This window comes from Colossoma macropomum, unplaced genomic scaffold (assembly GCF_904425465.1).
Source record: "Colossoma macropomum unplaced genomic scaffold, Colossoma_macropomum, whole genome shotgun sequence".
Classification (NCBI taxonomy): domain Eukaryota; kingdom Metazoa; phylum Chordata; class Actinopteri; order Characiformes; family Serrasalmidae; genus Colossoma; species Colossoma macropomum.
The window spans coordinates 17,538,097-17,565,922 of record NW_023494795.1 but is presented as its reverse complement, the minus strand read 5'-3'; the positions used below and the strand labels follow the sequence as shown (position 1 = coordinate 17,565,922).

General features: G+C 38.4%; 3 protein-coding genes and 1 long non-coding RNA gene across 6 annotated transcripts in view; 3 read left to right on the top strand and 1 right to left on the bottom strand.

Moving 5' to 3' along the window:
* Positions 1-5,735: 5,735 nt before the first annotated feature.
* LOC118816158 lies at positions 5,736-7,309 on the top strand. Its single transcript, XR_005007849.1, has 2 exons — positions 5,736-6,048; positions 6,889-7,309. It is a non-coding gene; the product is annotated as an uncharacterized LOC118816158 (long non-coding RNA).
* A 2,176-nt stretch (positions 7,310-9,485) lies between these two features.
* Positions 9,486-18,489, top strand: eif2b4 (eukaryotic translation initiation factor 2B, subunit 4 delta). Its single transcript, XM_036581679.1, has 13 exons — positions 9,486-9,599; positions 10,121-10,161; positions 11,133-11,307; positions 11,992-12,192; positions 12,343-12,425; positions 15,463-15,554; positions 15,754-15,868; positions 16,756-16,832; positions 16,997-17,099; positions 17,329-17,456; positions 17,582-17,759; positions 17,886-18,066; positions 18,187-18,489. The coding sequence occupies exons 1-13, from the start codon at positions 9,539-9,541 to the stop codon at positions 18,384-18,386; spliced, it is 1,635 nt and encodes a 544-aa protein (XP_036437572.1). The 5' UTR covers positions 9,486-9,538; the 3' UTR covers positions 18,387-18,489.
* A 242-nt stretch (positions 18,490-18,731) lies between these two features.
* Positions 18,732-25,363, bottom strand: atraid (all-trans retinoic acid-induced differentiation factor). Of its 2 annotated transcripts, XM_036581682.1 has the most exons (7): positions 24,381-25,363; positions 24,015-24,142; positions 23,857-23,925; positions 22,924-22,995; positions 22,365-22,486; positions 22,170-22,270; positions 18,732-21,937 (listed from the first exon to the last, which is right to left on the bottom strand). In XM_036581682.1, exons 1-7 carry the CDS (start codon positions 24,498-24,500, stop codon positions 21,833-21,835), a joined length of 717 nt encoding a protein of 238 aa, XP_036437575.1. In that variant the 5' UTR covers positions 24,501-25,363; the 3' UTR covers positions 18,732-21,832. The 2 variants fall into 2 exon arrangements, with proteins under 2 accessions (XP_036437575.1, XP_036437576.1); XM_036581683.1 differs by lacking the exon at positions 22,924-22,995.
* A 13-nt stretch (positions 25,364-25,376) lies between these two features.
* snx17 (sorting nexin 17) overlaps positions 25,377-27,826 on the top strand; it is a 34,987-nt gene continuing 32,537 nt past the window's right edge. The window contains exon 1 of one of the 2 annotated variants that reach the window (XM_036581680.1): positions 25,377-26,138. In XM_036581680.1, coding sequence (XP_036437573.1) covers positions 26,079-26,138 — 60 coding nt within the window. In that variant the 5' untranslated portion in view covers positions 25,377-26,078. The remainder of the gene's footprint in view (positions 26,139-27,826) is intronic. The other variant, XM_036581681.1, reaches the window with a different exon arrangement.

Here is a 27,826-nt window from a genome sequence, read left to right as displayed (position 1 = left end):
TTATTATTTAGTAATTTGACAAGAGATGTTCAAACGTCTGCATTCAACTGTCATACATGTCGCAGTATTTTTGTGTAGTCTTGTCTGGTGCCTGTTTACATAATGTCCACATGCACATAATGTATTACATCATATATATATATATATATATATATATATATATATATATGTATGTATTTAACATATTGGGGAAAAAAAATAAAACATAAAACATGGCCTAAATAGTTGCACATTTTATATTTTTTTTATTTTGTTTTTTTCCAGTATAATAAACTCAGCAAGTAAAGAGAAACTGTGCAGTAAAATTGACAGAAAATGCTTTATTTAAGTTTCCTCCCTGTAGAGGATGTGTCAACTTATTTTCACTTGGAAAATAAATAAAAATGTAATCTGACCAGGGGTGTTTAACTTTTGCATACAACTGTATGTTTATTGTTATTAAAAGATTTGCCATGTTTTTTCATTTGTCAGTTTTCCATGAATTTGCCCATTTTAACCCAGTGAACCCAGTTACCTCTGCATGCCCCTGAACTCGCTGGTCACACATTCATTCTGGGGGCACTGCAGCCTTTACAACGCTGCTGCTGACACCAACTGAAGCCACACACATCCCATTTTGTCACCCTGTGCATTTCATGTCGAAGAGGAGGTGACAGGTTGTCTAAGGTCAGAAGGGCGTTTCCTGTCATATTACCATTTGGTAGGCTGCAGTTCAGCTCTGTTAGCAGCAGTTACTGTTTTCTGTTGATGCAGATCAAGTGTGAAGTGCTTATGTATGAATGTATTAAATACAATGTATTTAATAACATGTAAATGACTGCTGCTTGTAAATAATGTTTGGCAAGCAAACTGTTATTTGGAGAAATGAATTCTATTATGTTTAAATATGTGCATTTACTAAAAGATTTTGTTACTCACTTCAGTGCCCTGCTGTCATCATTTTCTTTCTTTTCATGTCTGTGTTTTTCTCATGGGACAAAATTCTGCCTCTCCGTCACTGACACCTGTTTTAACTTTTACAAGCCTAAATACAGGTCTCCTTTGACCTTTTCTATTCTGATCCCTCCTGGTGTGGGCCTGGACTCAGAGACAGCTGTGTCAAGCTCAGGCCGAGCAACTGCTATCCCCAAGGAAGGAGATCACCTTTAACTCTGAAGTAACTGGTGGCCCAGCAACAGGTCCATATTTGATGTTAGACAAGACCGGATGCAGTAATGAGGTTATCGGATGTACGCTCTTAAAAATAAAGGTTACTAAATGGTTCTTGGCGTAGGTGTACAGTTGGAGAAACCATAACACTCAGCCGTACCATATCACTTAGCTAATGCTCTGTTGTGATGAGAAACCTCTGCTAAAAGAAGTCTAAAAAAAAACAAAAACAAATTTAGGATTTACAAGCATAGAACTTGCATGAAAACAGTTACTTTGAAAGTGGCAATAAACTACATTTTACTTGCATTTCATTTTTAATTGCCTGAGGTCCTCTGTTTGTGTACAAAAACAGCCATAATTCAGTTTTCCATGACCATATTCCAACCTTGCCTTTTCAAAGTCTCTCAAACATGTTTCTTTTCATTGTTTTCTGTGAAGCAATGCGCTCTTTCAGCCAGCGCAATGCACTTTGCACTCCAAAACCTTGCGGTTAAGTTGAAACACCATCAATGTTTGTGATAAAAGCACCATATGTCATCCATAGCTGACCAGTCAACATGGGGAATAACTTCTTAAGTGACTCATCCAACATGGCAGACATCTAGTTTTGGCTGTATTTCAAAACAATGAATTGTATTCTGACTTTTTTCTTTTATTCGTGTTTTTGTTACAGAAATATTATTCACATTTCTATTATTTCTATTATTCACATTTCTATTATTATCGTATTTGTCAGTATCAAATAGTTCTGTTTCTTTCACATTCTCTTAAATCACATTAACCCACACGTAAAGAGTACATCCTGCCTCCCATTTGAATGCTCCCTTACTGTGTCTTTAGCCTTGATGTATGTAAATTTGGGTTTGGTTCAAAAACTTGGTGTAGCTGGTGTAGAGTCTTTATATTGTGTGTACATAACAATTTTTGACAGTGTACTGATTCTGTGTTATTGTTTCTATAATATAAAACTTTATCAGTTAAAACTCAGCTTTGCCCTGCTCACTCAGCCAGATTAGTTCAGTTGGTCACTTCAGTTGAGAGCTTTTACATATTTGTTACAATCAATTATGAATTAATATGCTCTCGGTTTGTTCTTGAGTACGTGAACCATTCAGGTTATTTAGAGATGTCAGTATGTTTCAGTTCTTCTGGCTTTTTAAGATTAATTGCCAACCAGCATATTAGTGTTTGGAAAACCCCAGTTTAAATTACACTATGTACAGTCATATGCAAAGATTTACGCACCCCTGGCCAATTACATGTTTTGTTGATTTTCTAAGCGAAAATAAGTTAATAACACCTCTACTGAGAACAACACACTTTGATATGGTATTTAGTGCAACATTTATATTTATTTTCTGAGTTTAACATACTGGAAAAAATAAAACATAAATTATAAAGTGTGCCAAATCTGTTGCACAGGCCACAGACCAAGTTTTAGTTTTTTACAATGTGTTAAATTCAGCAAATAAGCAGTAATTGTGCATTAAACGGTGTCCTCTGTAATGGATGTGTTAACGTTCACTTAGAAAATTAATAAAATATGTAATTAGACCAGGGACACTCAAACTTTTGCATACGATGAGGTATAAATGGTTTGTGTCTTTAAGCAGAATAAAGGTCCATTCACCTGCTGTAAAAACATCAGTCAGCTGTTAGATGGGAGGCCCCCAAGACAATGCTGAGAATAGGAATGGCTTAAAGCGTTAGCTTAACTGTACAGTTCAGCTCAGATGGGAAGTCAGTGAGGCCCATATTGACATCTGTGTTTCAGGAACAGATCTGGACTTTACATATGCCATCAAAACTGAGACCAGTACACTTTGGGCTGTGCCATCTCAGGGGAAATCACATCACCCTTCTGCCACGAGTGAGAGAGAGAGAGAGAGAGAGCGATGACCTCTGAGAATTCAGAGGGATGCTGGCTGACAAATTCGTGTGACACAGAGGAACAAAGTTATTAGCGCGCTGGGGCCCAGTCTGTGTGGCTGGTTTAAAAATAAACCCACTCACCCAATCTGGCACTGACGTGCCTCGTCGACACTGGCATGGGTTTTCTTTCCCTTTTTTTCTTCCTCTGTTGAGCCCGGGGAACAATTGTTGCCCATTGTTTCCTTAATGCCTTAACCACACATTCACACGAGTGTTTTACAGCTTCCATGTGTTGAGCCATGTGGATGTCTTTCTTTCTTTTTTTCACCTCAAATGAACGTTGAGTAATCTACTGTATTTAACCCATGAAAATAAATCATGTTTCAACAATTGACTTCCCTCATTTTCAGTAGTTTATGATTCAACCAGCATGATAAGATGCTTTGCTAATACAGTATTAGCTCTTCAAAAGCATGCCAAGTAATAGATATACAGAGTCTCCTGCTGAAATATCATATTTTTCATCTAAGTAGGTTAATGGAAACTTTTCATTTGCGGGTATCACATGAAAGACCACAGGAAATAAATAAGATAGGTTGAGTAAGCTTGTCATCCCTGCTGAGGTGAAATGGGCCTGGGATGCTGTTAGTTGCTATTTACGGGAGCTATACACTGTTAAAATAGTGCAGGACATTGGGTTTCAGAGTAAGCCTCTGCTATAGCCATGGCTTTCTGTGAATGGGGCCGGGGCTCCTGTTGCTCGGGTTTATTTTAGAACACAGGTGCTGACTTCAGGGTACTGCCATGCTTGTCGCAGGGGAAAATATACCCACTGGCTAGCTCTCCTGTTTCTCCTCTAGAGCTGAGCTCGTACAACACCAAGTTACAAGGACGAGCAGCAAACTGGGACTTGTTACGAGGCATTGAACAGCCCAATAACATTAAGTGAGGCAAAACAGCTAGACTTGATGAATCACGTCATGAAATGACATTGCTAACCATAATTTCAATGATGGTTGAATGTATCTTATAATGGCCAGCACAAGAATTTAAGGCAATACAACTATATTATACTAAAAGAGTTTTGAAAGGAAAAAAACACACAGCATCAGACTTCCTAATAAAGGTTTTAAAAGTCCAAAGTGTACAAGGTGATTTAAATGTCAGGAACCAGCCAAGACTTAGCTTGTTAGACAGCAGCTTTCAAGATGGCGCAGGGGCTAAAGCAACTTATGTCATACTCCGCAAAAGTCTGAGACCACCCTTCATTTATTAAATTTTTATTTAAAACAGACTTTTAGTACAAGCTATTCATTTTTCAGCATTAGGAAAAAATAGAAAACATATATTTGACAGAAAATTACACAGATGCCTCGACAACTAAATATAATATCATATCTTTTATTACTTAATGCATTCATCTTTCGTCTTTATTACAGCTTCCTATCTTTTCAGGTGGCTTGTTTTTCCAATAAATCTGCAGAGATTTTTTTCCACACCTCCAAAGTTACCAACCCTCTAGACATTGGTTGCATTTTCTGCTTCTCATAATTTAAGTAATGCCAAACACATTCAATGATGTCGAGGTCTGGGCTCTGGCACGGTCAGTCCATTATTTTGAGAAGACCAGCAGTCCCTTGATCTAATTAAATAGTAGCAATGATGAGAACAACATTAAGCATCTTCCAGTTATTTGGGTAGTCCCTGACTTCTGAATCACCCTATATGACATTCTGTATGACAAATCTTTTTAGCCTTGAAGCTAAAGCATTATGGCTTACCTGAGACTATAGAAAGCTTTCAGCTGTACATTTACTGTACAGTTGTTTCCTGGGTGTTGCCTTAGCCTCCTTCACTTTTTTCTCTTTTTCAGAAAGAGCCATTGAAATTCAGCGTAAAAAGGGGAGCGGCGGGTGTAGGGTGTCTCGGGCCGAGTGTGAACAGCTGAGAGGTGTGATTTCACAGGCTCCCTCTGCCCTGTCACGGCCCTGATTGGGCTGGACAGCAGGCACAGGAGAGGCCCAGGCTTCTAAAGGACACCAACAGGTGGGAGGCCGCTGTGGCGGAGGGGAGGAGGGGGCAGCACGAGGGAGCTGGAGCGATAGAAAAGGCCGGGAGTGCGAGGCCATGTCTAGGCAGAATCCACAAGCCGGGCTCAGAGAAGGATGGGCAGGACGCAGCAGGAGAGGGAGGGAGTGAGGGAGGTGTGGAGAGGACCATAATTTATTTAGTAGCCGTTTGTGGTTTGTAGCCTTTAGGAAGAGGTGGTAAACAGGTTTTGGGGGTTTTTGATCTGGCACTTATTCAAAGAATAATCACTTGGCTCTTGAAGGTAGGCCTATTTCTTCTCCAGTTTCAGATGCCAGTTTCCAGGCAATTTGTGGCAAAAAAGGTCAGTTCAAATAGCTACAGTCCTCTACATAAGGGTAGACCAAGAGAAGCTACATTATAAAAAGAATTCTACTAAAAAGGGAGAAGTTATGCTTGAGGATTGGATGGCATCATTCACTTTAACCACAGCAAGAAATGAATCAGTTCTGGATTTGGCGGTATTGCTTGAATTGTCCCTTTATTCTATAATGAACTCAACAAATGCAGGATATGGCACATTTGGCAGGAGCCTTCCATGAAAAAAGGTGCACTGGGAGGAAGCAGAGGTAGGAATGCGTCACCCAGTTCTCACTGAAAGTGTCACTGCTTGCCTTTGATCTGCTATAGGCTTTATCAATTGGCTATTTTCCACACCTTGGTGAGGTAAAAGGCAGAGGTACAGTTCGAGAACGTCATAGGAGCCAACTCTTTGCTACAGAGGGTGGGCCAGATCCAGCAGCCTGACCCACGAAACTTAAGGCGAAAGAAGGGATGGGATACATTTTGTCCTGGAACTCAGAGTAGAAAGGGTCCTCTCCTGCTAAGTAATCCTGGCATACCCCTCTAGCCCGTATTTTGCCTGTGCCAGCTCCATGGCACTGCTGATGGTGACCACGACACTGAGATGTCCGAAGACACTGACATCCTACACAGGTAATCTCCAGTTTCTGTTAGCATTTGGCTTTATGTTATGAATGATTTCTAGACACTTATACTTTTAACTATATTTAACTAGCCTATTTCACTTGGCCTATTTTGCTTTATATAGATACTTTGCATGAATTTCCTCTCAGACATTGTCTACAGTGGCATATGAAAGGACACTTTGTCTGTGACGCTGCGAGGGAAATCCAGTTGTTGCCCCCTGTGAAGACATGCTTCCTTATATCCCCATATGAATAACCCAGTTATGGAATGTAAGGAAGTGTGTGGTTTCGGGGGGACTTTACCGCCAGGCTAAGCAGCTTTACTTTCAGGGCCTACTGTTGTGATATTAATTATACAAGTATATTTATATAATTTGTCATTCTATTTTAGGCATAGGACTATTTATAACCGTTTTGACTGATATGCAAATCTACTTGTATTATTGTACAGCGAGAAAATAGGTGTAAAGCTCATTTAGGTGTAATGTGCCTCATACAGTGGGCAACAAAAGAGGTGCTAATGCTGTTGTTTATGTGGTCCGGTTGGCCATAGGCACGCGCCCGGGGCTTCCACACCCTGATCCCGTCTCACTAAGATAGCCAGAACAGACTGATAGAGCACAGCTGTCCAGCTCCATACTGATCTGTCAGCCTTAACAGGGGTTTCCTACATGTCCCACATGGAGTACATGCTACTTTAAACTCTATGAGACAAGAGATTCAGCTCATCAGGCTCACAGAGTGATTTAAAATGTGCCCTGACTTAGTGAAGTATTTGCTTGATTGATTTGTACCAGCCTCTCATATTTTAACGAATGTATTTTTTGTCATCTCTCTCTTCCAACAGGTAAGTGTCAAGAGTCATTAGAGAGCAACAAAGGCCTATTAGTTGGAAATATCAGCTATTCTTTCTCCTTCTGCCATTCCATCTCTTATAATGAAACAACACACCTTGCTGTGGCTGGTCAAATGGAACCAAGTCAGGTGTTTCTGTGAGGTTTGGTCCCCTTCAACCAGCTACTGCGCTGTGAATTCAGCAAGCAACTCCAGCTAAGCGAGAATCAGCCATTTCAGTTTTTGTACTGGCTATATTAACCATGCTATGTGTACGCCGCTGGTATATGTGTCATTTAAGAAGAATATATTTGAAAGTACTGTCTATTTATATAAAGGTGAGAGGAGTGTATTTTCATATAGTATATATAGTTTATTTGAACATTGTTATTGTGTGCATAATTATCAATGAATAAAAATGATCTTTGTCATTATGAAAGTCTTTTGAGTCTTAAATTCCATATGATAGATGAACAAAAAGAAAGTCATTAAACCATATAAAAAATCATTAAACCATATAAAAACAAATTCTAACTGTTGGCCCTTTAGTTAAGCTTTTGCTATTGAAGTAGATTATCCCATTGATGTCCATATGTGAGATTTTAAATTCCCTGTGGTCCATATGTTCTCTGAGTCTGTTTGAGCACCAATCTGAAGAAAGTTTTGAAACTGAGGTATACTATATGGCTATATTTTATCACTAAATATATTAAATTAAATTCTTTTGACCACATGGGAATATGTTTTGACACAGTAGCAATCCAAATTTGAAAAAATGAAAAATTACATGTAGTGAAATAATTCAAATGAGTGCTTTATGATTTTCATCCAATGTATAATTATACAAAATTTCACTATAGACCCAGCAGAACAGGTTCTGTGGCATTTTTCCTTATACTACTGCTTATACTAAAGTTCTAAATCGTGTGATGTGACCTACTGCATCCCCCTGAACACTTCTGAAGGCATTCCTTCTGTAGTGCAGCTCAAAGGTATGGAGCTTCTTTATAAAAAATAATACATGGCCACAACTTACTAATGCATGGGAATAAGATCCTAAGGCATTGGAATGACTTAATTATTTTGTTCGGACACCTTACTAAGGTATGGCCACACACACATTAGGATCCTGTGGCATGTTATTTTTATTAAAAAAAGGGATGTCACCAGCAGGGATCCATACAAAGGACCTCCAAAATAAACACAATATTAATTAACAAATCTCATCCTGTTCTGTTTGCCAGACATCTACACAGGAAAGCATGAAAGTACTCAGTTTGGTTTTCACAGGCTGTGTGAACTGTGTTCCCATAAGTGCAATGGGACATTATTCCACATGTTTTGGGAATTCAAGATTCAAAATTGTGACAAAACAACATTTACATCTATATTCGGTAGCGATCTGTAGGTGAATAAGTTCACAGTAAACAGTGAACAAACTGATAAATAAAGTCAAGACATTATAAACAAGTCAATACAGATGTCTGCTGGAAATCTGGGATGGGCAATACGATTATTTATATATTTAATTTTTTGATCTGATACCTGGTAATACTGAGGTTACTATACAAATACTAATACAGATACTTTTGTGAAAAAAGGTAAATGGACATCAATGTATATTTGAAATCTAATTAAAATAACCTAATTAATCTAATTGGCAATAAATAAAATGCTGCATAAACTGGCTGTTCAATGTAATGAAGTAATCCTCCATAAAATCACAACCGGCTACATTTTTGTTAAGCAGTAATCTAAATCTCTTTTTTAAACTCAGTGTGTCTTTGAAAGATAGAAAGAGATTCAGATTAATGCTTAAAGAAAATTTGGCCTATTGTATTGTTATTTTTCATGTTGATTATCAAAAGTAACGTATAATATCATGATTAGATATTATTTACTCATCACAAGTGGTAGCCAATAGGTTTTACTATATATTACACAAAGCATGTCCACACTTAACAGATAGTAGAGGGGGCTTAGTGTATTGCTAGGTATCTGTGTTTAACCTCTTCAACTCCTTGAGACCGCCGGTGGTTCCAAAACGCACTTCGTCATTTTCTTTGTAACTTTCATATTTCATAAGCTACATTCAAAAAGTGGGTGTCATATGAGAGCTGTAACTGTCTTCTTTCCAGTCAAATAGATGGGTAATGTAATTTTAAAGCCTTATAGTAGAAGAAGCTGAATTCACAATTTTTTTTGTCTACTTTTTTCCACAAATCTGAGCTATAAACTATAAACAGATGGCATCTCTTCAGTGATCTGCTCTGTAAAAATTATTTTTAAAAAAATAATACAAAGAGCGTCTAAGATTTTTGGCTTTCAGCAGTAAATTGTAAGCATATAGCAATATGTCATAAAACACATTCTGTTAATTTGAGGGGAACTTTTACAAAAAATAAATAAAATAAAAATTTACATTTATTCCATTTAGTTACTGAATAATTTGCCTTACGATTTGGTCATGTAAATTCAGATGGACAAACCAAAATATACTCTGGAGAATAATGAAAAGAGGTTCGTTAATAATATAACCTTAAAACCTGAAGTAAAAGAAGTGACAGAGGGTCGTGTAGTGTCCTATTCCCGCCGCTGGAGGCAGTGCTTCTTCTCAGCAGTTCTCTTCAGGGTCCCCAACGTAATGTCCACCAACTCGAAACATGGCAGATTCAGAGGGAAGAGAGGAGTCTAAACAGACTGGCAGCATCAACCATGCTGCAGGTAAACCAGTGCAGTGGGGTTCTCTTTGTATGTGAAGTTAGTCAAACTGAACAGCGGTATAATCAGTCTTTGAAAGTGTTTTGGACTCTGAGAGGAGAGAACGCGGCTTCAGTAGCTAGGCTAGCTAACGGCGGTCTCGCTAAGTTAGCTGTGAGTGGTGGAAGAGTGACACAGCTGGCTACTGCTACCTTCAGAGGAGAATTGCATCATGCACTGCATCTGTATTTTCAGACAATCACTCTGAGTTATCCCCTGGAAATTTTGTAACGTCAATAGGTATCCATATTAAATGAAATAGAGAGTGTTTTTTCTGTTACTGTGAAAATGAGAGCTAGCTAAGTTAGCTGGTTTGCTAACTCATAACAAGTTAACCACCTTAACATTTTTGGCAGCTGGTTGGTTTCGTTTTAGTTGTGTCAGATAACCTTGTAATGCCTTGCAATGTTTTAGTCAAACTGAAAGGCCACATTACAGTAGTTTGGCCAAAATAGTGACCATTAAAGTCTGTTATTCTGCCACAGATGAAGGAGATGGGAAATTGCACGAGATTGCGCGAGCGAAGGTGAGTTGCATTGACGCTGCATGATGGCGTGTTCACCGTGTGTGGGTAGTTATATGTGTTGGTGATAAAGCTGAATATTGATGAAATGTAATATTATGATATTTTACAAATAAATCACTCTGTCTATTCAAATGAAGTTATTTGCGTTAGAATTAATAATAATAATTAATAATAAAGTCAATGAGCCCATTCTTCCTGGCAAAAAAATACCTAAAACATGGCTAAATTAATGTCTTACTAACCTGATATGGCTTATTTATTTGGGATGTTTTTAAAATGACACCAAATTGAACACTGAACAGTAATGTAAAGTTTAAAGGCAGAAAGCACATTTGCAGAAAGGAAACTTAATATTTCTTTATCTTTGAATGGGTTTTAACCTGTTCTTTTTCAACAGTCTGAAGCACTCCATAAGTGACATGCATTGCAGTTAACTGTCAGGTCCTAGATACCATGAGTAAAGTACACAAAATAGAATTAAAGATCTTGGCTGTTTTATGGGTATTATATCATGGGTTATCTATAAAATGTATTGCTTTAAATATAAAACTAAAACATAGAAAGCAATCATAGTGTGTTAATGTCCATTATGGATAGGTACATTTAGAGGGTTCTTTGCATTGTAAATTGGTTCTTCAGATTGACTGAGAAAGTGCTGTAGATGGTTCTATATAAAACCTTTTTGAAAATGGATCTATATGGCACCAAAAAGAGTTCTATTGTTACAAGCTTGACATCGTACCTATAGCAGAACCCTTTTTAAAACCGTTGTATATTGAACCATCTACAGTACATTCTCCATCAAGCTGAAGTACCCTTTTACGATGCAAAGAACGCTTTAACCATGCAAAGTGTTCATGGTTCTCTATTTTTAACCATTTTCTTTAGTAAAGAACTCTCAAAGAACCATCTATTTTAAGAGTGTATATGTGCTGTAGTGGCTGACATTCTCTCGACTTTGTCATCTACAGAATGAAGGTAGGGAGCTGACAAAAGAAGAGAAGCAACGTCTAAGGAAAGAGAAGAAACAGCAGAAAAAGGGAAAAAAAGATGACAAGGGTCCAACAGAAAAAGGGACGGATAAGGAAAAGAAGGCTGCTCCTTCAACTGCCTCTCAACCAGTTACACAAAGTTCAGCACAGAAAGGTAAGATAAAGCCATTTTGCTGGATAAATTCAGAAGTGCTCTTAATTAACCCCACATTACTTCAGTATCAGGCTTTTGTTAAAGGTTTTTAAAACCTTTTGTTAGCTTAATTCACAGTTTTAGCATTAACGACAATAGTTTTAATGAATGCACATTCTTATCGGTAAATAATTGCTTTAAAAAAGGACATGTAAATTAGACCAAAATTAAAAAAAGATATATGATGATGTATTTATAAGAGAACATTTACGCTTCAGCGCTAAAATGTCTGTATTTAATTTTATTGCATTTGTAACCCATTAGAAATAAAATTTACATTTCTCTGTAATGTAAATCCAGGTTGATTTAGTCCCTATTTCTATGCTTTTTAAATATTTATGGTATGGCTTTGGCAGTAGAATATTGGATTTCGGCATTGGCTTGTGATTCCCATATTGGTGCGTCCCTAATAGCTTTGGTGCCTAGAACTTTAGTGTTATCTCTTTTTGGTTGATTCTTTTATTTCATTCAGTGTATCCTGATCAATTTTCTATTTTCCTCAGAAAAATCATAGCCATTTTGTTATGTTTGTATTATTTGTGTAAGTCCTGGAATCTGTTCTAGTATGCATCACAGATTCTCTGGTTCATCCGTTTTCTCATCTTGTATATTGATGCACTCCTGTGATTGGTTTTGGTCTTATAGCCCAATCAGCGGCTCCTGTGTCTGCCAGTGTGCCTGAGTCCACTGCACCTACCGATAAGCCAACTAAAAGCAAAGCAGAGCTAAAGGCAGAGCGGCGGGCACGCCAAGAAGCAGACCGTGCATCAAAACAGACCAAAAAGGAACCAGGCTCACAACCAGCCTCTAGCAAGTCGAAAGCTCCACCGAATGAGCTCCAACCAGGTAATATAACCAGTTACTATTAGATGTAAAGTCCTATAGCAGGTCATATAATGTTATACATTCAGAATTAGTGATTTGACTGATTCAGGAAAATGTTAACTGACTGAGGTGTCTGGATATATCTTATGGCTGGTGCGTATCTTTGATCAGCGGTGAAACGATTACCGGAACATATCCAAGTTGATGATCCTGCTGTGGTGAGAAAGCTGGCCAAGAAGCTGGAGAGACAACAGGTTAGAAAGTTTAATACGTATGTATTTTGCTTCCTTGTCATATTTACTGTGTGATATTTATAACCCCATTTCCAAAAGAGTTGGGACGCTGTGCAAAATGTAAATAAAAATGGAATGCAATGATGTGCAAATCATTTAATCCTTATGTTCAATTTAACAACAAGTTAATAACATGATTGGGTTTAAAGATAGCATCTCAGAAAGACTCAGAGTCAGACATAAAGATGGGGAGGGGTTCACCACTCTGTAAAAGAGAGCAAATAGTGTAACAATTCAAAAATAACATTTCTCAATGTAAAATAGCAAAGAACTTGGAGATTTTATCATCTATGATACATAATATCATTAAAAGATTCAGAGAATCCGGAGAAATCTCTGTGTGCAAGGGACAAGGCCGAAAACCAGATCTTTGGGCCCTCAGGTGGCACTGCATTTAAAACAGACATGATTCTGAGGTGAAAATCACTGCATGGGGTCAGGAACACTTCTGAAAACTATCGTCTGTAAACACAGGTCATTGCTGCTTACACAAATGCAAGGTAAAATTCTTCCATGCAAAGAAGGAACTGTACGTAAACAGGATCCAGAAACAGTGCTGCCTTTTCTGGGACCAAGCTCATTTAAGATGGACCCCAAACTGTTGATCAGCAAAAGCCTATATCAATCAAGAATGGGAAAACATTTCACTTACAAAACTACAGAAATTGGTCTCCTCAGTTCCCAAATGCTTACAGAGTGTTGTTAGAGGTGATGCAACACAGTGGTAAACATGCCCCTATCCCAGCTATTTTTTGAAGCGTGTTGCTGGCATCAAATTGAAAATGGGCATATATTTTTCAAAAAACAATAAAATTTTTCAGTTTCAACATTTGATATGTTATCTTTGTTCTATTTTCAATTCAATATAGGGTTTAAATGATTTTCACATCATTATATTCTGCTTTCGTTTACATTTTGTACAGTGTCCCAGCTTTTTTGGAAATGTTTTCTCTATTCATTTACTTCCCACTTTACCATCCCAAATGTTCCTGAAGATATTTCAGCATACTTACTTCAGATGCTTTACTTCCCATTTCTTTCAGAAGTCAGGGCAAGGAACCAGTATAAATATGTCTCGAGTCAAGGTCTGGGTCTACACTGTGTCTGCAGTGGAGGTTTTTGTTTGATGTGTATTTTATTTATTTATTTATTTATTTATTTATTATTATTATTATTTTTTTTTCCCTTATCCCTGTGCAGAGACAGATGGGATTACATGTGTGACGTGTACATTGTGTGTTTTATGTAGTTTAGTTGGGATCTGTTTTGATTTTGTGTTATGTAACAAACATTGGTGTTTCTTCTTAACTGTTGTGGTTTTTCCACTAGGCAGTGTGGCGAAACACAGTACAGTTACATAATTTGAACCCAGAATTGTTTGTATTCCTGTGTTCTTCTCCCATCATACAACAGAACTGTGAAAGTAGGTGGGATTTTCTGGAAGTTGTGAGGCAGTCACATAATTTCTCAATTGACACTAATATTAACACAAACAACAGTAGCAAAAATGGATAAGCTTCAAGCTCTGAATTCACAGATGAGCGATTTCAGCTCGCTAGTGGTTTTAGAAATGGTAGTCATCTGACTTGAGTGATGATTCTGTGGTGATCACGTTTGACCACTGAGTGGTCTGTGCTATTTCAGACTCCACCCATACAGTACTGTGCAAAAGCCATAAACCACCCTATTTACTTTCCATTCAAAGTGGCCATTAAATACAAGTTATCAGTATAATTAAGTTCTTATTGATATGACATTGAAAGAATTAGTATATGTTTAACAGAAAATTACACAAAAGCTTCCATTCATAAATTCAAATGTGACAGTATGTAAGTTGACCCCTCTTTATCCTCTTAACTCTTCCGTCCTTCAAATCTTTAAACCAACAAGTTGCGGCTGTGGAGATGTGATTTGAGATAATCCACTTGCATAAGGACAGGCAAAGTACAAGGAAAATAACAAAGTAAAAGTTAAAAAAAATATATTAAAAGATATAGAAAAAATGGGATTCCTAACAACTGTGTAAGACCTGGTAGACCACCAAAACTGTCACTGTCAGATAAACAGTACTTAAAGCTTTCATCTTTGAGAGAGAGGAGAAAATCAGGCTCCACTCTTACTTCAGATCTGAAAAAATCTACAGGTTTTTCTGTCCATCCTTCCACTGAGAGAAGACAGTTCAGTGCTATGAGTCATAATGGAAGTGTAGCTGTGAATACGTCATTACTGAGAGAAGAAAATAGACAGAAAGACCTTTCACACTAAAAACACCAAAGCCAGACATCTGAGATGTAATGTATAGTTTTATGGTCTGATGAATCTAAATTTGTATGTTCTACCACTAAACTTTGGAGGTTTTAACTGAAAACGAGAGCAAGCCTGCCGAAAAGAGTGGAAGCTGTAATTACGGGTGGACAAACTAGACAGCATAAATTTTGATATTAAAGTTGGCTGTTGAGGCTTTGGAGTAAATTTCTGTTAAATATATTTTCTGCTTTTTTCCTAAAGATAAAAATTAGGAAGTTGTACTTAATGCACATTTTGACTGGAGATGAAAGAAATAAAGGGTGGTTTCATTGCACTGTACAGTACATCTTGGTTCAGTATATTTGGTAGAAGGGTAACCAAATAATCACTGACACTCAAGTATGGTATGAGTCACTTGGTATTGGAAATGACAACAAAATGTTTCATTACAGAATTGTAACTGTACCATACTGTACCACACTCCCTGGTGGGAAAAATGGCATTCTGCATCTAGAGGGCTAGGTGGTCATCATTTGCTTGTTCTGTTCATTTCGTCATGTACAATGCATCCAACATGTTTATTTTTGGCCACTGTACATCATCTTGGTCTTTACAAATATCTTATTAGACAGTAGAGGCATTATTCTGTTGCAGCGTCAGCTCTGACCTTCAAGACAAAAGAATACCCCTGCCCAGTAACAGCCAGTTGCTGCAGTCATCCACAGTCACTGTTTTTATTTTATTCTTACAGATCCCACTGAGGTCAGACTATGGCTACAAAGTCAGCTTGTTCTCGCACCTGCACCAGTACAGTCGCAAAGCCCCCCTTACTCAGCAAATCAGGTACTGCACAACTATAAGGAAAATGTATTTCTAAATAATTTGTGGACTTACTTGCTATCATGTCAGTGGTGGGGTTTCTGGGAGATGACCCATGTTACTATATTAGAAAAAGTAATACCTAATTTACAGTATTGTCTAATGACAATTGTTTGTTTGTTGCACTTTTGAGTAATAAACTGTCCTTTTTTTTTTTTTTAAGCATCCCTGCCACAGTTATCCACCCCTCTATAGTGCGCTTGGGTCTACAGTACTCGCAGGGTATTGTAGCCGGTTCCAATGCTCGGTCTGTGGCCTTGCTGCATGCCTTTAAACAGGTACACCACTATTTATATTTTTGCAGATGAGAGGAAAAATGTAATTATTTTTGGTCAAATATTGGAAACACAGCTGATAAATGCAACCCATAAATGTAACCCATGGTTACAGTTTTGGTTATCAACAGTCCCCCACATAAACTGGAGATTCATTTCTTCATATACACTAAATGGACAAAAGTATCGGGACACACCCCTTAATCATTTAATTTAGGTGTTCCTTTCAGTCCCGTTGTTTCCAGCACCTAGCCATGTAGTTTGCCTTTATAAATATTTGTGAAAGAACATGTCTTTCTAAAGGGCTCAGTTAATTTGAGCATGGTACTGTAATAGGTTGCCACCATTGTACAGTTTGCAAAATTTCTATCCTCCTAGATATTCCACAATCAACTGTAAGTGGTATTATTGAAAAGTGAAAGCGTTTAGGAACCACAGCAACTCGGCCACGAAGTGTCAGACCACGTAAAGTTACAGAACGGGTCGCGAAGTGCTGACGAGCAATAGTTCCCAATGCTCTGCTGACTCAAAAAAACTGTTCCAAACCTCCTCTGGCATTAACTTCATCACTAAAACTGTGTGCCGGGAGCTGTTATAGTTGCAGAGGGGGGACCAACTACATATTAATGGATTTATGGATTTACAATGGGATGTAATAAAAGCTCCTGTAGATGTAATGTCCCAATACTTTTGTCCATATAATGTAGATCAGAGTGCCACTGCTATATCAAAAAAGTAGGTGACTCCTAAGGTTTTACGTAATGACTCTTCTTAATGACTTGCCTGGTTTAATAAAGGTTAAATTAAAAAAATAAATAAATATACTTACCTACTGATTTAACACATCTTGTAAATTACCTCTTTATCTTTTAATTATGTTACTATTGCAGGTCATTCAAGACTACAGCACTCCTCCAAATGAGGAGTTGCCGAGGGACCTAGTAAACAAACTGAAGCCCTACATCAGGTTAGTTTTGTTTTTAATGTCAGCATGTCCAGTACATGTTAACATTGGTAGTATTCAATGTGACTCTAAACTGTTTAGTGTTGTATAAACTGATTTATGAATTATGTAAATTTAGATGATCACAGTGCATTTAACAAATGCTTGCATTGTATATGTTTTTGCAGTTTTCTCAATCAGTGTCGCCCCCTGTCAGCAAGCATGGGTAATGCAATCAAGTACATCAAAAAAGAGATCTCTAATATTCCCAGTCAGTGCAAAGAAGAAGAGGTGAGAAGCATTAATGTGTTGGATCTACATAGACTAATACATTAATCTGGAGGGCGAATAATAGAAGTCATCTGAAAAACAGCAATTCTATTAGAGATTTTCTACTTTTTGCACAAAGTATTTAACCATACAAAGTACCCTGACTGAAATATACATGTGCTAACAAAAGTATATCTTGCCTGTAATATTTAACATTATTTAAGCTGTGCTCTGTTGTCTTTGTCCACAGGCTAAGAAGAAACTGTTGTTATGTATTGACAACTATGTAAATGAGAAGATCACATTAGCTGCGAAAGCCATCTCTAAATGTGCGATTGATAAGATTAGCGATGGTGATGTAATTCTAGTATATGGATGGTAAGAGAATTTAATAGCATTGCATGAGTCTTTTGTGTTTCTTCCCAGTTTCAAATTTGTGAAAATGTTTTGTAAACCTTTAATAATATTTACCTAAAACATTGTTTATGGTGAATGTTTTTCAGCTCTTCACTTGTCAATCACATCCTGTGTGATGCCTTTGAGAAGCAGAGGAAGTTCAGAGTCATTGTGGTGGACAGTCGACCCAGGCTGGAGGGCAGGGAAGCACTAAGGCGTTTAGTGAAGAGGGGCATTCGTTGTACCTATGTGCTTATATCTGCCGTGTCCTACATTCTGCCTGAGGTAACTTATTGGAGTATAGGTCATGAGGTTCTTTCATATAAACATGATAGACTTTTATTGCTGATGTTCCAAGCGCATGTAGGCTAAGTATAGTGACACACAGCAATTATAATTACACTCTCCTAGGTATCCAAGGTGTTCCTCGGAGCCCATGCGCTGCTGGCCAATGGATATGTTATGTCACGAGTGGGAACGTCTCAAATTGCCCTGGTAGCCAAGGCCTACAACGTGCCTGTGTTGGTCTGCTGTGAGACCTACAAGTTCTGTGAACGAGTACAGACTGACTCCTTCGTATCCAACGAACTTGGTAATTATGATAGAGTGCACTCTTTATTTAATGCCTTGAGTATAAGTTAATAATACATTATAATTGTCATCATCTGAGCATTTGAGGATCAGGACATCACACTAAAATTTATTCCCACAGATGACCCTGATGACCTAATCGTTACTCGGGAGGGAAAGACGCAGTTGGCGGACTGGCAGAGCGTGAAGTCCCTGGGTTTGCTGAATTTGGTGTATGATGTAACACCTCCAGACTTTGTGGACCTGGTGATCACAGAGCTAGGCATGATCCCCTGTACTTCTGTGCCTGTAGTGCTACGAGTGAAGAACGTGGATCAGTAAAGAAGGTTTATCACTTGCTTCTGTGCACCCACATGCCTACATACAGTGGGCTTTTGGCAAAAAATAAACTTGTATCTAAAATGGCACATGCTTTTTAATCAAAGCTGTTTTGTGTTTTTTTTTCACCTCCTGAAGCACGTAGTAGAGTCTGTTTTTTGCTTTTTCTGAAAATGTGTGAAGATGAATGAGAGAACATAGTGCTTGTTAGCTAATTAAAGGGAAATTCAACTAATTTTGAATTGCATAACCTTGCATAAATAAATCATTGAGTGGTTTGATATGAAATGAGCCATTCTAGCAAGATTTGTTCACAGTGGGAATGATTGGAACCAGACATCCAAACCATTTAACGCTTTATTAACAACTTTATTAATGCAATTTTTGAGATTACGCTTTCTCCCAAAACATGTTTTAAAACACATTAAGATACATGTAGGATGTATGAAGGTAAAATAGTCCCTGAAGAAAATTTCCCTTTTTAGATTTTACCATTATCCACATAACATCTACAAACTCAGAAGACACTTGTAGGTTTACTGGTTGTTTTGAATTGTAAATTACTTCTTGTAAATATTTATTCACTAGTAAATATTTGTGTTGTAGACCTTGCAACCCCCTTACTACTATCATCACCACTGTAAAGAAATTAGAACTGGTACATTACTATGCATCATTTCACACCAACACCGAATGATTCTATTTATACAACAACAACAACTGAATTATGCAGAAAATTTGAAAAGTTTGTGGATTTAATAATGCAATTAGCGGGATATTTCTTAGTGCAGGAAGTTCGAAGGCATTAACTTAAAGCCTGTGATTTTAATTAAAGCATGTTATAATGCAGTCTGAGTTTCAGAGGTGTACATGTGGAATATATAGTTCTAAATTGGGCCAAAACATTAACATTTAAGTCACAGTTCAAAAATGTCACATACAGTGCTGGAAAATTATTTGTTTCCTTCCCAATTTGCATATTTGTGACATGCTTCAGATCATCAAACTTCTTTTCATATTAGACAAAGATTCCCCAAGCAAATACAAGTGTTTGTTTTAAATGATTTCATTTATTGAAGGAAAAATGCTGTTTGACCCTACGTGAAAAGGTAATCTTAGCTACTAAATCATCCAGTTAATCAAACTCAGTTGACTGTTGGGTTCGATTTCACTAGACACACCCAGGCATGGTTACTGACAGACCTGTTGAATCTAAACATCACTTAAATAGAACCTGTCTGGCAATATGAAGCAGCTAGAAGGTCTCTAAAAGCAGCACATGATGCCACATTCTAAAGAGATTCACATACAGCTGTGAAACAGTTGTTGAAACCTGCCAGTCTGGAAAAGGTTACAAAGCCATTGCTAAGGCTCTGGGACTCCAGCGAACCACAGTGAGAGCCATTATCCACAAATGAAGAACACTTGGAACAGTGATGAACCTTCCCAGGAGTGGCTGGCCTACCAAAATTTCACCTCAAGCACATCAACAACTCATCATAAAAGAACCCAGACAAACATCTGCAGGCTTCACTTGCCTCGGTTAAGGTCAATGTACGTGATTCCACAATAAGAATGACACTGGGCAAAAATGGCATCCAAGGCACAAACCACCACTGACCAAATAAAACAAAAAGGCTTGTCTTGTGTTTGCCAAAAACAGCTAGATGACCTCCAAGATTTTGGGATAATATTCTGTGGACTGAGGAGTCAAAGGTGGAACATCTTGGAAGACATGGGTCCCGTTACATCTGGCATAAAGCTAACACGGCATTCCACCATAAGAACATCACATCAGCAGTCAAACGTGGTGGTAGTGTGATGGTCAAGGGCTGCTTTGCTTCTACAGGACCTGGACAACTTGTGATAATTGATGGAACCCTGAATTCTGCTCTCTATCAGAAAATCCTGAAGAAAAATGCCTGCCATCAGTTCATGACACAATCTAGTCCACCCCTGAATGGCTCAAAAAAAAAATTAAAAATAAGGTTTTGGAGTGGCTGAGTTAAAAGTCGTGACTTGAATCTCATTGAGATGCTGCGGCAAGACCTTAAATGGGCAGCTCATGCTTGAAAACCCTCCAATGTGGCTGAATTTAAACAATTCCGCAAAGAAGAGTGCGCCCAAATTCCTCCACAGCAATGTAAAAGACCTATCACAAATTATTGCAAACGTCTGATTGCAGTTGTTACTGCCAAGGGTGGCACAACCAGTTATTAGGTTTAAGGGGCAATTACTTTTTTCACATGACTGACACAGATTTTGAGTAAATCTTTATTTTCAATAAATGGAATGATTATTTAAAAGCTGCATTTAGTGTTTACTCATTTTGTATTTATATTAAAATAGCTGGATCTAAAACATTTAAATGTGACAAATTAGCATAATCAAGAGAAATTGGGTGAGGGGCAAAAACTTTTTCGTAGCACTGTACATGTCAAAGTAAATGTCACTAAGATTTGTTTTCACACCTTGAATAAAATATTTATTTACAATGAATTGGATCCAATCTAAGTTACAAGGAAATCTGAAAGAAAAACAATCGTTATATAATTCTTAACATTTATTTCAAGACATTGTTCAATAGGTTTTAGCCTTTATACTTATGTTCATTGCAGTGTTTTACAGTGAAAAGCCATAACTGCTGAGGCCAAATATTTGTCAGCTGCATACCACACACACTATTTACACTATGAAGAGTCCTGTGTTTTTTTTTTGTCATTCATTATTTCCCTTTATTTACCGTTTACTATTTTTTTTTGCTTGGTCTATATCTACTGTCTGTGCAAAATTCTCAAACAGTCTGATGCAAATTTTAAAATAATACTCAAACACTGGGCATCCAGTGACTGTCAGGGAACTGTAAACATATTTGGCAATAACAGAACAGGTTCTCAAATCACATATATAGGTTTTTGTATAACAAGTACCATATAAACGTAGACATATGTATTGTCTACAACTCGTCAAAAAAAAAACCCTGAAAAATAACAAATGTAATAAAAAAGTGACCTTTTTTCCATTGTGTGCAAAATAAAAACAAAGTAACTGTACAGTCTGGTATTAAACCCTTGGACAATACTGCAGTGCTACAATGATTTCGTAGATCTGTTCTGTTGCGATACAAAAGCATAACCAAACAGTAGCTGCTTCTCAGTGTGTTCATCAACACAATACCTGGGAAGGTCATGTAACCTGCATGTCACTGATAAAAGATTTTTCTGTGACATTCAACAGCATCTGAATGATGCATCATTGAGCTTCCCAGCCTGATTCTTTGCTCAGTGCAAAAGAAAATAGAAAAATGTAAATCTTAAGCACCCTTGCCAATGCAAGAAAAGAAAACTTCAAAATAGTAAACTTTGCATTCAATGCATTTTGCCATAAAATAATCATTTGTGTTTTGTTCAGTGTTGTCTACCACTTTTTGTCAGTTAGGAAGCCAGAGCTCAGATGCCTTTGGCTTTTCTTCTTTGGGTGACCCATAATAACGCAGAAAGGACAACTGTGGACCCACCCAGTATTGCCATGACTTCCAGCATAGGAAACTGGCCCTGCAATTCAGCAAAGACAACGAGTGAACATAGGGTGTACTACAGTTCATATCTTCTCAAGGCTCTTCAAGGCTTTTCTCTAGCCTTGGCAAAGTTCACCACCAATTTTTAACTGCAGATAAATGTCATTGCTGCTTTAATAAAATGTTCTTTTCTAGCTTAGAACATCCAGTACCGCATTAGTATCAGTACTGTTCCTAAGCTAACGGACCACCCTGAATGGAGTTCTTACCTCTCTTAAGCATTTATACCCATGGAAGGTATGGGCACAGCTGCACTCAAAGAATCCTGGTCCATAAGGCTTGCAGAAAGAGTTCTCAGGGCAATCCCAGGCTACAGAGATAATGGTGAGCAAAACAGTTTCGCAAAAATCATGGGTAAAAACATAATGTGCTAAAATTAAAGTGCTCAATGGAATGTGACTTACACATCTGTCCTGTCCCATTGCAAGCATTCCTCTGTCCTTCACAGGTTCGAGTGTCCCTTTTAACCATCACTTTGTCCCATGATGTGTTGCCCCCTGGACACTCCAGCTTTATGGGCAGTATACTGAATGAAAGGTAATGTTGAAACAACATACATCTATTAAGATGCTATTACAACTTTATAAGAGTCAACTAATTTGTGAAGCTGGGAAAAATGAAGACTCTTGAGATGTGTCCAGAAGGATGAACAGAGCTGTAGATGATTATATAATTACTGAGAAATCTGTATAACATTGAAAATGAAATTATAATAAAAAGTAAGATTCAGAATATCGTATATTTGAAAACTGGTGATCAAATCTTGAGGCAGATAAATTATTAAGAAATTACTGTACATTACTGAAAATACCTTCCTGCGTCTAGCTTATGGCATTTCAATGTACGCTGTTTTAAGATAGTACTAAATGAAATATTTAATTAGACAAGTGATTTTCCAAACTTTTGAATGGTAATGTACTTAGTTAATGTCCTGAAATTTAACTACATTGATGCGTTACTTACAGATGAGTCAGACGATTAAAACCTTGAAATAAAAAATCACTCAGATTGGAAATAGGGTTGCTGGAAAGATCTCTGAAATGAACACAACAGAGATTAGGCAACGAGTCTTATGATATATACACCCAATGCTGAAACAACTCGGCAGGAGAAAACTCTAAAGTGCTGTGCAAAAGTCAGAGACCACCCATTAAGTGCAACTTATTCAGGAAATATATCTGAAAAGCATATATATAAAACAACAAGGAAGGGCAAATTCAAAGGAAGATAAGAAAGAGAAAAAACTGGAGTACAAAAAAATGATTAAAAGGTGTAGAGGAAATGGTGCCTCTACAACCATGCAAGACCTGGTAGTCCACCAAAAAGGTTACCATCAGATAAGCAGTACTTGGGGCTTTCAATTTTGAGACACAGGAGAAAATCAAGCCAAAACATTAAGTTACTGTCCATCCTTCCACTGTGAGAAGACAACTCAACACTATGAGTTTGAAAGGATGTGCAGCTGTTATGAAGCCGTTACTGAGAAAAGGACAGACAAAAAATAAATAAATAAAAGAAATCAAACAAAGAAGCTGCTGGTGTTCTCAGATCAATGGACTGACCACCCCAGAGTCCAGACCTTAGCATCACTGAATGTGTTTGGGATTACTTGGATCATGAGAAGCAGATCATGCAACCAACTTCTAGGACTTAATTTTGGAGGAGTAAAAAGATCCCAGCAGATTTATTTGAATAGCTGAGAGAAAGAAAAGAATGGAAGCCGTAATAAAGGCAAAGACACTTTAAAATACTGAACTTTTGATTTTGTGTGTTTTTCTGTTAAGTATGTTTTCTTGTTATTTTCTGCTACTGACAAATGAATAACTAAGTGGTCTCGGGCCTTTACACAGTACTATACGCCTAGAATGTCTCTGCAGTAGCTTCTTTATTACTCACATCATAACCGCTGCAGATGCTTCATAGAGGTCCTCTATATGACTCAGAGAACAATTTGATAGATCCAACCTGAAAGTACAACGAATCTAACATGTAAACATCAAAGTTTCTAAATTGTCATATGTCTAAAAGAAGAAGCTGATGTTGTGTATTCCTACCCAAAAATGTTGTTCTCCTCACTGCTGTTATTCCTAAAGCAGCATCGGCCCTCTATCCGGCCTGCTGTGAGGCAGAGATTCCACACAGCACTGCCAGTCTGCACCGCTCTTCCGCACATGTAACATAACTACATAAACAGAAAAACATTAGTCTTCTACAACAGCCACAGCTTTTGTACGTTTATGATAAATATGAGTCAGGAGCTTCAGCGGAAATGGGCTTTTCTCATAGCTCTAGACCACAAACGTAACTGTAAAGCAGTGACAGTAGAAACTGACAGTTACAGCGCTGGAGCTGAGCGTTGTTTACACTGCATTTATAGGGAAATTCTGCTCCTCATCAAAAACCGAAATAAGTTCACATACCTCTTGTAATCGTACATGAGAATCGATGTGCTGGGAACGGACGTGTACACTGGAAAAAATGAATAAAACATAAAATAAACACAGAGCGGACAGTGTGAAAATGCTGATCCCAGCAGGCATCTTCCTCTACTCACGTGACCTAGTGGTGCACCACGTGACCGCCAGCGTTCAAGCTCACATTCATGACGGTCCATCCAGCGCTACGATTTCGCATTTCTGGTTTCTCCCGTCAGAAAAGTTGCAGTTTTGCACTCATTCAGATCACTCGCTTCTTTGATTTTTTTAATTAAAGTAAGCATCGACAAACCACTGCCACTATAAAATAAACCACGAAACTGGTCCTATATCAGCGATATAAGGCATTCAGCAATTTGTTTAGATCGTGAAACTCCAACTAAACAAGAGAAGGGTTGAATATAAAATTGCATTTTATTCCAGTTTTATTCCTGACCCGTACTGAAGGCTGAAATGAACGTGGGGGTTCCCACTGACTGAAGACCACTGAGCAAGGGACAAACAGGAAGGACTGGGTGGTTTGAGATGTTTTAGTGAGCCTTGCTGGTGTTTTCCCGCTATTTTAAATAAACGTCCGTGTAATTGTAGCATTTAACTACTAATAACAACACAGAAATCGGTAGCCTCATTTAATTATGGCAAATTACCATCACTCGCTTCCGCCCCGGCTCAACTTAGATCTCCTTAATGAAATGCATGTTAATTTGCCCTGCAGACTCCTCGGTAAACACCACTAAAGCACAGAGGTGGGACAAGACTGCGCTGAAGTAAAACGGGTCCTTTTATTGTTTAAGTAACATTGCTGTTTGGTTTGCTCAAGTTGGTGCTGCAATTAAATGCTATGCAACCCGTGTCATGTTTAGTCTGGATGTCTGAAATAAACGTTTTGACGCAATCGCACGTGAAAAGACTCCCCCACCTTTCGCATTGGTTTGAACCAAGAGACTGTTGCAATGCCTCGAGAACCAGTGGACACACACTGAATACGTTAAATCGACCTTTGGTGGAGAGTAGATCTCATATCTTAGCCTATCAGCTAATGTGTTTCATCTTTTCTTACTGAGTTAAGGAGATCGCGTAGGTGGGCTACGTTTTGGATGGACAAGCGACAGAAGATGTCTTGATTTGTTTTCGCTTCCTCACTCGTTTGTACCAGTGCAGACTGAGACAGAGCGGTTTGCAGACTGCACGTTTCCATGCAGAGCAATTTAGCTAAAAGTTTATTAGCCTTCGGTTTACATCGGAGCGTCTTCCAGTGCTGATCTCCGGAGTCTGACGAACCGTCTGAGGAGCTGAGTGGATAGATTTGGCCAGACAGGCTGATAAATTGCCAACAATGAAGGTGGAATTACCTCCAATTGCAACATGGCTGCTGCTGCTGCTGCTCAGACGTTGTATGGGAGAAGTTTAGCTCCTGACGTGAAATAAGTTTTTTTCTGAATTCACCTCGTCGACGAAGGTGAAGACAAATCTGAGAGAATTTCTTAGGTTCGGATTTTAAAAGGCCAGACTGAGCAGTGAAACGGGGGCGAGGAGGACTCGGATGAGCTGGCGGTAGAAAAAGAAGAAGACGGGACTCTGTGTGGATTTACTTCTCAGTCACTTTGAACGTTTGGAAAATATCCATATCTGATCCATAAATCCGTCATATATCTCCGTAGTTAAGTTTTCGCTGAGAAGAAAATGCACTTCTCCATTCCTGAGACGGAGGTTCGCTCCGGTGAAAACGGATCTACCTATGTGGTGAGTGCCACACTAAACTGCGTCTCCTGCTAACTTTGGGAGTGAATGTTTGTGATTCATTGCTCGGGGCATTGTCAGATTTGTCAGATGGCCAAAACCTACATTGCGCTTGAACGCAGTCAACATTTTACGTAGAGCTGGCGTATTTGGCTCCTACGGCTTCTTGGCACAGCTGTTGTCCATGGCAACAGTTATTGTTTTACCTATTATTTGTTGTATCCCACTTTGCAGTAACCTCCTGTTGGCAATGAGGGTCAGAAGGATCGAAGCCTTTAACATGTTAAATCAGAGTTGACATATAATTTCAACAGCACGAGAATCAAAACGCCCAAAACATCGCGGATGTCTTGCTGGTTAAGTTTGATCTCATTGGACATGGCGATCCGTTTATGCCTTATTACGATCCAGGAACATACACTGGCGTTTTCATTCACGTGGACTGATCATGATCACTGCAGTCCACTGTCAGGGTCATGGTGTGCTGGGGTGTCCCTTGGGTCACAGTTTCTGAAAGTAGGCTGTCATCTTCCCTTGTGGTGGATGTGAAAAAACTGCATGATGCTAAAATGCGGGGGGACTAATTCACTACCCTTTTCTTACTGTCTTAACCCTATAGCAGTATAATGTGCTAATATGGCCACCATAAATCAAGAATCAGCTGTTTAACACCTTTGTCTAGACTGCATGACACCTCCATTCAACAATGACAAGGCTGCACCACAAGCAAAGCTATGGGTCACTCCAGTCACCCCAAAACTATGGTACTGTCTGGCTGAGGACCGTTATGCTGCAGTTACTTAGAAGAAAGTTTAGATAGTCTGAATGCCTCATTGGAAGTGTTATGTCTGCAGTAAGACTGTCTAGTAAGGGGGCTTCGTGCTTGACAAATAACAGTCAAAATATGAATCAGGCTGCACCATCAATTCAAACTTGAAGTGTACAGTGAGTAGCTTTTAGCCTTCCTGAAGCAGATCAGCAGAGCTTGGTAAAACCTTACATGTTATAAAGCGACATAGGAGCTCAATGGTTTGTGTAAAGTTGTTGGTTCTACAGTCCACAGAAGGAAACTCGTTCATTCTTGCTATTGAGATCATCGTAAATCACTCTGGAATAGAGAGGTCTTTCAAGGCCACATGGGGAGGGGAAATGTGCCTGAGACCAGATGTGTGGATGTTAACTGAAAGCCAGCAGTGTCTCTGTAATCACGCTGCTTCTGCTGTTGTGGCGCTCTGTTGTTTTTGAAATGTAGAGCGAGGGTTAGGGTATGTAGAGAATGCTGTCAGTTTATACGTTCCTTTTTTTCCTTCTAATTCGCCCCAGACATGGTTCATCCAGGTGCAACATGTGTGGAATGTGGAACAGCAAGACAGCCAAATTTTTTTCTCTCTCTCTGCCTCTCTCTCGGTGTCTTAGCATTCATCCAAGTCTGGAGATATTTTTCTCCTCTGAGCTTTGTTTTTCTCCTTACACTTTCCTTTCTGAACGTTCGTATTGTGGTGGTAAAAGCACTCATTTGAAGAGCGCGTTTGTGTGTCTGTACTGAGCTGTACTGTAAAGTTGGATTTAGAGGGATTGTCTCTGGTGTACCTTGGAACCACTCGGCTCACGGAATGTGCACACTTTGCAGTGGAGCCACCGTGAAAAAAGAAAATAGAGTTTGCAGTCTAAAGGACAGACTTCCTGTGCAG